Source organism: Charadrius vociferus, unplaced genomic scaffold (genome assembly GCF_000708025.1).
Source record: "Charadrius vociferus isolate BGI_N301 unplaced genomic scaffold, ASM70802v2 scaffold399, whole genome shotgun sequence".
NCBI classification, from domain to species: domain Eukaryota; kingdom Metazoa; phylum Chordata; class Aves; order Charadriiformes; family Charadriidae; genus Charadrius; species Charadrius vociferus.
In genome coordinates this window covers 70,130-80,934 of record NW_009653080.1, presented here as the reverse complement: position 1 = coordinate 80,934, position 10,805 = coordinate 70,130, and the positions used below count along the sequence as shown (strand labels likewise).

At 49.6% G+C, this 10,805-nt stretch overlaps 1 protein-coding gene and 2 non-coding genes across 3 annotated transcripts; all 3 read right to left on the bottom strand.

Annotated features, from left to right (window-relative positions):
- Nucleotides 1-4,462: 4,462 nt before the first annotated feature.
- Nucleotides 4,463-4,536, bottom strand: TRNAI-AAU. Its single transcript has one exon. It is a non-coding gene; the product is annotated as a tRNA-Ile (tRNA).
- Nucleotides 4,537-4,608: 72 nt separating this feature from the next.
- TRNAM-CAU lies at nucleotides 4,609-4,680 on the bottom strand. Its single transcript has one exon. It is a non-coding gene; the product is annotated as a tRNA-Met (tRNA).
- A 5,270-nt stretch (nucleotides 4,681-9,950) lies between these two features.
- On the bottom strand, nucleotides 9,951-10,805 carry LOC104293620 (olfactory receptor 10A7-like; the record flags this gene model as incomplete). The annotated part of the gene is made up of 1 exon (XM_009893136.1): nucleotides 9,951-10,805. A coding segment is annotated over one exon (855 nt), but the record flags the coding sequence as incomplete, so codon positions are not given.

Genomic DNA, 10,805 nt, shown 5'->3' with positions numbered 1-10,805 from the left:
TTTCCCTCCTGTCACTGGTTTGTGACATACCTTGGTCTGTCACCCTCACCTCTGACTGAAGCCAGCAGGCTGGGCTGCCTGCTCCTTGCCTCCCTCGACTTCTGCCTTTCTACTCCTTGCTCCTCTGCTCATTCAGAGGTGGTCGGTTGTGCTTACGGAAGGATAACTCTCATCTGAATGCAGTTAGAAAATCTGTGAGTAGGTCCTGGGTAGGAGTCTGAGCTCCTGGAAACCCCAGAAAATGTCAGGAAATCCAAACTCGCTCATCGTGACACTGAAGTGATGTGAAGAGAAGTGTTTCTGATCTGATAACGTGACTGCAGGCTTCAGAAACTGGTGGGCACTGGCACATCATAGAATCACAGAATGGTTTGGATTGGAAGGGACCTTAAAGATGATCTAGTTCCAACTTGCCTGCCATGGGCAAGGACACCTCCCACCAGCCCAGGTTGCTCCAAGCCCCGTCCAACCTGGCCTTGAACACCTCCAGGGATGGGGCAGCCACAGCTTCACTGGGCAACCAGGAGCACCAGCCAGGGGCTCACCGCCCTCACAGTGAGGAATTTCTTCCTGATATCTCATTTAAATCTCCCCTCTTCCAGTTTGAAGCCATTTCCCCTCATCCTATCACTACATGCCCTTGTAAAAAGTCCCTCCCCAGCTCTCCTGGAGCCCCTTTAGGCACTGGAAGGGGCTCTAAGGTCTCCCCGGAGCCTTCTCTTCTCCAGGCTGAACCCCCCAACTCTCTCAGCCTGTCCTCCCAGCAGAGGGGCTCCAGCCCTCGGATGATATTTGTGGCCTCCTCTGACCCCGCTCCAACAGGTCCATGTCTTTCCTATGTTGGGGGCTCCAGAGCTGCACGGTGTACTCCAGGTGGGGTCTCACCATCGATTCACTTATCCCAGCCTTGAGGTGTTAGATGCTCTTCATGTTCTTCTTGAAGTGCCGGTTTGCAGTGCGGGTGTTCCTGTGCCAAACAAAAGCAAGTGTTTAATGGACAAAGTGGCTGGTTACTTTGTAGATTAAACGAGATGAAAGTTAACAAGGCTGCTATGGCAACTTGTTTTGGTTCTGTGGCCCTGATACCTCTGTAGCTGAGTTCACCGATTCGCTTTCTGTGTTGGATGCTGGATACATTTGTGACACCCAATACCATTTTGTCTTTTGCATGACTTCTTCAGGAACGCTTGCAGCTGAGGTGCTGTGTGGTGGCATGCGGGCGTGGGGCGTGAAATTTAATGTGTGCATTTTGTTTATTCAGGGAGAAATAAAACCACTTCTGCTGTCAGCGGGACCCAGGTTCTTGTGGAAAGGAGCAGCCGGGAAGGATCTGCCCAGAGGATGCCTCGGCAGCCGAGCGCAAGCCGGCTGCAGAAAGCAGGAGCTTCTGGAAAGAGCAGTGGAGGAGGCAACAGTACCTAAATAAGGTTTTGGAACCGATGTAATTTGATGCTTGACAATGTATATAAACTGTGCTTGTTAAAACCTCTTGTGTTGTGTGTTGTTGCTGCTGCTGCTTCTTATTTCCAAAACTTCCTTTGCCAACACGGATTACTAGGGGTTACCTGAAGGCAGATGGGACAAAGAGAGAGGTGTGAAGTTGAAAAAAGCCTGCAGTAGTGCTCTGCTTGCTCCAGAGAGGTTGTGACTCTTCTCACAAGCCAGTGCTCCTCTCTGCCACCTTCCCTAAAATCCATCTTGATATGTTTAGGCTAGTTGTAACAGCAGAAAGTCTAGTTGGGTGAATTACGAGGTGGGTCATATATTAGTATTGCTGAGCCCTGCAGTAGGGGCAGCTTGCACTAGAAGCCTGACTGCGTGGAGGGGGTATGTTCTGGTATGTCAAACCGATGGTTGCCCTGTCCCCCTCATGTGCACACTTATGTGGGTTTTGGCACCTTAACCTGAAACCCAGTTTGACCTACCTCATCCTGTAATCACACATTTAGTCCTTGTGATGATGCTAATGTGATTCTTCATTTATAAAGCGTTACAGAACCCTTTGCCTAATGAGCCAGATTAAATGAGGAGATTATACTGGATAAGGGAGGGAATAGCTCCATCACTTAGCGTAAGACACATGCAAGTGGCTGGAACAGGTAAGTGGATTTGTTAGAGCTTAAGTGTTGCAGTTCATCATTCCAGAGCGTATCCAGGCAGTGGATGTGCCTGCTATAGTCTTCGTATCTCAGGAGCTGTTACTGAAAACCAGTTTCCTAATTAAGATAAAGTGCCTCCATTCTTTGTGGGGGATAGATGATGTTTCCTAGGCTCAAGGAGATCTCGCGAACCTGGTTCCACAGCTGCTAGAATCTCTTTCTCCCCAAGAGGAAAAAATACTGGAGGGTGCAATACTCTTGCACAAGTTTTTGTGCAGAATATTAATGATGCGCAGATAAGTTGTGGCTGCTGCATCCCTGGAGGTGTTCAAGGCCAGGTTGGACAGGGCAACCTGGTCTGGTGGGAGGTGTCCCTGGCCAGGGCAGTGGGGTGGGACTGGATGATCTTTAAGGTCCCTCCAACCTAAACCATTCTGCGATTCTATGCCTGACATGCCCCCTCCACCCCAAGCTGCATCCTGACCCCCAAGGCCATGTCCATCCCTCTCACAACCCCATCCTTGTTTCCTCCTGGAGCTTCAAGTGCTCCTGTAGGGTTGCAACAAGGTGCAGCAGCTGGGGCCTGGCTGGAGTGCAGCATCTCGGGGCAGGGGCAGTCCACCATGGCACCTCAGCCTCAGGGTCCTCAGGTAGCGTGGGCCAAGGCAGTGCCAGCCCTGGCAGCGTTGGGGGCTGTGAGTACCCTCAGGCTGGTGTGAGGGGCACTCTGGAAGGGACAGCAGAGGATGTGGGATGGGGCAGGAGGTGGCAGGGTGGGTGAGGGCTGGCGTGCAGAGGAGCAGGAGAGGCCAGGGCTGGTAGGGGCAGCACTAATGCTGGTCTTTCTTGCCTGCTTCCCTCCCAAAACTGCTGCAGTCAGAGGACAGGGAGGGATCAGCCCTGGTTTTGTTGCAGAAGGAAATGGTGTGTTGGGGAAGGCGCACTTTGGGGGTGCAAGGAGACCTGTCAGTGGGCTTCTGTGGGGTGGCTCTTACAGGACATCTTCCATGGGCACATCCGTTGGGACTGGAGGGTGCAGACAGGCTTCTGCCCTGGAGCATCCCCCAAGGCTGGGATGCAGGCAGGACTCTCCACCACCCAATGGGACCATATTAGGTTTATGTGATTCAAGGCTCTTCTCCATCAACAAAGAGGAGCAGAGGGACGACGATGGGTGCAGGAACCCTGGGAACCTCCACAGTACCAGTGAGCCCCTGACCTGTCTGCTTCCAGGGCTGTCCATTGGCACCCATCACGATGGTGAGTGGGGGTCGCTCTCCAGACCACCTCTTGGACTGGGGGGGATGACTGCCTAGGGGTGGGGGACACATTATGGGATGCAGGGCAAGGGCATTTTGGGATTGTGCAAGACGATGTATGGGTTTTTTGGGAGGAGGAACCAAAGCTGGGGAAAAGGAGGGATCAAGGTGGTTCGAGGATCCAGAAATGTGGGAAAATAGAGGTATAAGGGTGTCATCTACCTGCCTACCAATTTTGTGTGTGTGTGTGTGTGTGTGTGTGTGTGCGTGCACCCTGGGGACACCCGCTCAGCCTCACTGCTGGCTGAAGCTGGGGACACGGAGCCACAGCAGCCCTGGCTGGAATTGGCAGCATCTAAGAGAGCATCCTACAGGTGTTGCTGGTATGGTCTCGCGGGCACAAAGAACTATGAGCAGCAGCTGTAGCTCATGGCATACGTTGGCTCTAATGATGAACGGTTGTTACAGGCAAAAATAAAAAAAAGGGAGAGAGAGAGAGAAGGTGGGACAAGGGGAACCTGTCCCCATGAGGACTGCTGAGCTCCCAGGCAAGCAACGACCTCTGTCTTCCCTCCAGCGCGGCAAACCGTGACGGTGCCATGACAGTGACGAAATATTCCGTGCATTCTGCTTGATCCCATCTGCGACGCTGCGAGGGCGCTTAATCAGGTGTGCGTATTGTGCCCTGACCCCTACAAGGCTATTTCTTTTGCTGTTTAAGTGGGCACTGTTGGCTGTAGTGTGTGGGGGGATGGGGGGAATTGTCCTCCAATACGAAAGAAAATCGCAAGAGGAGGGGCGGGGAGAGATTTAGAGGCAATGCTGTCCCAGGCGACCGTGCCACAGGGCTGGGGTGCAGGCAGGACCCCTCTAGAAACCCCTGTGAAATCGGGAAAGGAGGGTGCCCACCCATCCCTCTACTAGGGCAGTGGGAGCAGCATCGCAAAGAGCATTTTGTTTGTTTTTTTTTTTTTTTTTCCTCCCCGCCTTCCCCGGGTTGCTTCTTTTCTGGGCCCTGCGCCATCGTTGCCCGGCGCTGGGCGAGACATAAACGATAGGAGGAGGAAAAAGGGGAAAAAAAAAAAAAAAATAGAAAAGCATCCGTGGCCCGTACGGGGATCGAACCCGCGACCTTGGCGTTATTAGCACCACGCTCTAACCGACTGAGCTAACCGGCCCCGTCCTAACACGGTCCTCGCCCCGCGCCCAAACAGCCCGCGGCGCCCCGGGGAGGCAATAAATAAAGCTGCTAGCAGAGGATGGTTTCGATCCATCGACCTCTGGGTTATGGGCCCAGCACGCTTCCGCTGCGCCACTCTGCTGATATGTACAGATTTGTCCATGTATGTGTTGTCGTGTCATCCCCACACCCCTCCAGGTGCTCCCTGGGGTCTCTGCCTGCACACCCTGCTCTGGGGGATGCTGCACCAGGTGGCTCAGCCCTTTCCTCTTCTTGTGTCCTGCAGTAACAGTCCCCAAGAGTTGCCGACCCTATCAAGGCGTTCCTGCCTTGCAACACATCTCTGCTTCAGGCACCTCCTTGGATTTTTTTGATGGACCCGACTGCTGGCGTCCAAGGCAGCGGGGTCACAACCAGACCTTGTCCTGGGGACAAAGTCAGGCCTGTCACAAGCCACAACTCTGTCCCCTGGTCCTACCTGCCTAAGCCACCTTGGTGTTGTGAAATGTGTTCACCTGATTCGTGTCAATATGGACTAATGCTAGGGCTGCATGGTGAATGTGACTTTCTGTCTTATATACCCTTGTATAACTGCAGGCCTAAGAGAAATGGAGTGGTTAATGTATATAGTTTTAGCTTTTTGTAAAAGACATGCTTGTGTGTTAGTTTGGACAGGTTTTGCTGTTAACCGTATGGTGTCAAGCCATAAAAATCTGGAGTCACCCTAAGGGTGACCTGAGGAAGGCCATGTGCCTGCATGGAATCTGGAGACATCCTAAGGGTGAGCCAGGAAGGCCATGCGCATACATGGAATCTGGGGTAATCCTGAAGGCAGCCAGGAAGACCACCAGATGGGAGCCAAGAAGACCCCGAGGGCATGCGCAGAAAGAGATAAGCCTACTCCTGGAATTTATTCGCATAGACCCACCTTTTAAAGAATGTGTATTAGCAGAAAGGATATAAACCAGAAACAGGAACTGTACGGTGTGCGTCTTGGTAGAGCAGAGGCTCCCGACGCACCCAGCGCTGTTTGCTTGCATTTATTCATTTAATAAATTGTAAACTTAAATCGCAACCCGATTTGGGACTAAGTCATTTATCACAGTGTGCAGGACCTGCTAGCAAGCAACAGCAACACAGCATCTCACAAATGCTTCGCCTTGATGGCCCAAGGAGGTCAGCCGAGCCCCCAGCAAGGGCTTGGTAGAGGTACTCTCTACCCCAGCTCATGGGGCACTTGCTGCCTGTGTGGTGAGAGTCTGTACTTCATCCCATGGGGATACTGAGGTGTGTACCAGGGCCATGGTCAGAGAAAGGGACCTGTCATGTTTGAGCCATGTCTATGTCCAAGAACTGGGCTGCTGCAGAAGGTGCAGATGGCATAGGAGGGCCAACTTTTTCACCCTGAAGACAGTCAAGCAGTGGAGCAGGTCATGCAAGGGAAGTTGTGCAGCCTCTGCCCTTGGAAGTTTTCAAGAATAATGCCCACAACAATGTGGTCTGACCCCAACAGCTGACCCCGCTTTGAGGATGAGGTGGGACTAGATGTCTCCTGGGATCCTCTCACTCATCTCAGGGATGTTCTGTCTCAGGAGCTGTGTCTACATGCTCTGCTCATCTGTGGCATCTGGGAGAACTAGCCTGCTCCCGCAGCGTTTGGCCGTACCTTTCCCTTGGAGCTGCAGTGCTTGCCCTGCCTATTCCCTATGGAAACTCCCACCATTCCCCTTTTCCCCACATTTCTCCCACTTGCTGGAGTGGCAGCCCCCAACTTAGGGGGCCTATCATATAGCAGATATTTGCATTTTTTTGATTTTCAAGGCCGAAAGAAGACAGAGACACAACGTGGAAAAGCATTTGATGAAGTGATAGGACCTATATTTCCTGTTTAAAATATGGGAAATATTCCCAATTTCCACCCTTTTCATGTAAATTCTCCCTTCTCCAACCCATTCACTCCCCCAAACCCCCTACCAGTTCCATACCTAAAACTCACTTCTTCCCACATATCTCTGCTAAATGGTCTGGCCACTCAGCACGTCCTGACGCCTGCTTACCTATGTAAGATGATTTCTCTTCTCCTAAGCTTTATTTTTCTGCCCAGGCTTGGGCTTTTCCCAGCACCCCCTCACCCTGCTGAGGCCAAGCTCATTAGAAAGAGCTGAGGCAACACAGAGACAGGGACGCAGAAAATGGCTATGTACTCATATTTCCATCTCATGTGTCCACTGAGCAGCAGTCACAGAATCATAGACTTGTTACGGCCGGAAAAGACCTGTAAGATCATCAAGTCCAACTGTTATCTAACTCTACCAGGCCCACTTCTAAACCATGTCCCTGGGCACCATACCTGGATGCCATCCAAGGATAGTGACTCAACCCCTTCCCTGGGCAGCCTGTTCTAGTCTTTGATAATCCTTTCAGTGGAGAACTTTTCCCTAATGTCTAACCTAAACCTCCCCTGGCGCAACTTGACGTTATTTCCTCTTGTCCTGTCTGTTGTAACTTGTGAGAAGAGACCAACGTCCACCTCTCTACAACCTCCTTTCTGGTAGTTGTAGCATGCAATAAGGTCTCCCCTCAGGGTCCTTTCCTTCAGACTAAACAACGCCAAGTCCCTAAGCCGCTCCTCGTAGGACTTCTTCTCAAGACCCTTCACCAGCTTTGTTGCCCTTCTCTGGACCCTCTCCAGCACATCAATGTCTTTCCTATACTGCGGGCCCAAAATTGAACACAGAACACAAGGTGCAGCCTCACCAGTGCCGAGTACAGTGGGACAATCACTTCTCCGGCCCTGCTGGCTACACTACTGCTGACTCAGCCCAGGATGCCGATGGCCTTCTTGGCCACCTGGGCACACTGCTGGCTCATGTTCAGCTGGCTGTCAATCAACACCCCCAGGTCCTTTTCTGCCAGGCAGCTTTTCAGCCACTCCTCCCCAAACCTGTAGCACTGTGTGGGGTCCTTCACTGCACTGCAGTGCCTTCCCACTGGTAGTGGGTGGCTTTTTCCCTTGATGCAGCCTGACAGCCCAGGGAAATCGTCATTCTCAAGGATTCCTTTTTAAGGTAAGTCTTCCTGGAGATGCCTCATGTTTCGTCACTCCATTGCTGCATCCTGAAATACTATTTTTTTTTCATACCTGTGTTCCTGTACTGCACAAAAGAGTTGTACCTCTGTGAGAGTTTTGAGCTATTCTTGAATAATTCTTCCTGGTACTGGTTTGCAAAGAGTTGCAAATAGCAATACGTACTTCTGAGAGCCTGTGGGATCACCTTGGAGATGTTTGAAAGCCATCTGAACATGGTCTTGGGGAACTGGTTCTAGGTGGCCCTGTCTGAGCATGGGGATTGGACAAGATGAGCTCCAGAGGTCCCTTCCAATCTTTCACTGATGAAAATATTTGACATGGTTATAATTTAGCAACAATTTAAGATTTTTTAATGGTTGGAGGTGAATCAAAAGGTTGAATTTTAGCAGTACTGAGTCATTAGCCAATTTAAGAATTAACAAGGTGATTCAGTGTAATATGTTCTAATTACAACAGCGACTTAATTACAGAGTTGAGAGTGACAAGATTCACACTAACTTACTACAGGGCATCCTAAATCAAAATATATGTGTGTACATATGTATAGACAGAAAAACACATGAGCACACCCCATCCAAGGAGTCGCACACACACCACCCCTTTAACTGCCAGGACCAGGGTCCCTTCACAGCGGGGGGACTCCAGTGAGCTGACTGGTGCCCTGTTCAACTCCTCACATGCACACAGAGACAAACACAAATATTTGGATCCAGTAAAATATAGACACCCACACTGGTCAGGGCTAATGTGTACATTCAAACACATAGACGGGTAGGGGGGTGGATGAAAGCGAGGCTAGCCTGTAGTTAAAATTTCCCTCTTCTCAAGTTTAGAGTAAATACTCAAAATGCACTGACATTCCTCAACGGGTGATAACCAAGCCTGAAGAAGTTTGACTTCACCCTGGCCCTTTGGTTTGCCTGAGGGGTGTCCCACCGCAGGGAGGATGCTGGTCACGGCCCGCTGCGATCCAGGAGAGCTCAATGGGTCTTGCCTAGGGTCACTATTTAGAGGGTCTGAGATAATTGATTTTTGTCAGTATTGCCAGATAATTCTGGTACCTTCCAGAGCAGTCTATGATCCAAGCAGCAGGAGTTTCAGGTACATTTCCCAGGTAACAGGAGTTTCAGGCGCGGTTAGGAAGTGCCTAACTCACTGCACTTTTAGCTGGGACAGCAAACTCACTGCACCTGTAACCAAGATAAGAAGGTGCCAGATCGTCCTGGCCCACTGCGCTTGTAACCAAGACAACAACACAATGTTGGCTGGTCCCAACATTGCAACATGGCCCAGGAGGGGGGATGAGGTTGCACCACCACACAGCATCAACCATTCTGTGATTCTGTGACATCATGTGGTGGCATCCCTGACCACTCCCACACATTATATTGTGCTCATCTCTGCAGAAAAATAATGGACACAGGACCACGGACCCTGGATTTAGTTTCCTGACACTCTTCTGCTATGGCAGCTGGAGGCCTTTTGGGTACACCACAATGCACATCCCTTGACTAAGCTGCAATACCGATGTGGTTTGGAATATCCTTGGCTGCCTGCAGTTCCCAGGGTTATCTGTTACATTTGGGTTGGCAGCTATAACACAGGCTTACAGGAAACTCAAACCTTTTTTTTGCACTGGAACCAATATACCATGAAGTAGGATGTTTCTAGCCGTGGTAGGCATCTGTGTTCAAGCAGCCAAATCAAGCTCTCAGTTGTTCATTCCTTAAGCGCGGTTGGATGCATTGTCATTGACTTTGATGGACACGTAGGGCTGACTTACGTATAGACACTTACAGCCAGACATCATAATCTTCAACAGAATCCCATTCCTATATCCAGTCAACTGAATCTCTCACCTTTACTTTCTGGTGGGAGGAACTGATTGCCATGGGATGAACGATACCAATATGCCAGCAACCTGTTGACGTATTTTCCCTGAAAATACACACGACTTTTTTTTCTGACTTTGCTGAAATTTTGCTACAAGTTAGTTTCATGTATGCTGGAATCATGCGTTCTTATGACAGTGCTTTATTTTAGACATCCTTGAAAGCTAACCATTGTGTAGAAGAAGGGAAAAAAGCTAAAACATTTTGTAGTTGAAGTACAGATTTTATGGCTTACTTCTGTCGTCTCTGTAATATTTTTGATAGTTACATTAAATATATTCATTTATTCATGATACAGCTTATATACATTTCTCGGTATTTTCCAACAAAGGCTAAAATGTCCCCACCCTTCACAGACTTTCAGGAATGCATTAATTTTTTTATTTTTTAACGTTTCACATGTGAACAATTTTCAGAAAATCAGTGGGACTATCTAGGCAGGGGCACCTTGCTGAAGAGTTGTCTCCTCCCAAATGCCTTCCTCAGAACGTGCTTTACTTCTTTCTTTCGTAAGCTGTAGATGATTGGGTTCAGCATAGGAGTTACTACTGTGTAAGAAAGAGCCACCAGTTTCCTGCTGTTTGCCAAGAGACTGGACTTTGGCTTTAAATGTATCACACCAGTTGTGCAGTAGAACAGTGTCACCACCACCAGGTGAGCAAGGCAGGTGAAAAAAGCTTTGCGTCTTCCTTCAGCAGATGGCATTCGGAGGATGGTATGGATTATCTGGATGTAAGAAGCTGCTATCAAGATAAATGGGATCAAAACAATTACAACAGTAGCAACGAACACAAGAAGCTTGAATAAGTATGTGTCTGAACAGACAAGATCCAGAACGGGAGCGGTGTCACAAAAGAAATGTTCAATCTCCTTTGAGCCACAAAAGGGGTAGCTAAATAGCCAACCAGTGAGTCCTACAGATAGTGGAATACCAGCGGTCCAGCATGCTATGACCATATGAAGACACACTCTCCTGTTCATTGTTATGCTGTAGTGCAAGGGATGGCATATAGCCACGTATCGGTCATATGCCATGGCACCCAAAAGGAAACACTCAGAAGTGATGAAGAATATGACAAAGTAAAATTGCAGGGCACAGGCGGAAAAGGAGATGACCTTTCTCTCCAACAATAAATCCACAAGCATCTTGGGGACTATATTTAGCGTAAAGCAAATTTCAATCAAAGCCAGGTTTTTGAGAAAATAGTACATGGGGGTGTGCAAGGCAGGGTCAGTGGTCACAACTATGATGATGAGAAAGTTCCCTGTCATCGTGATGAGGAA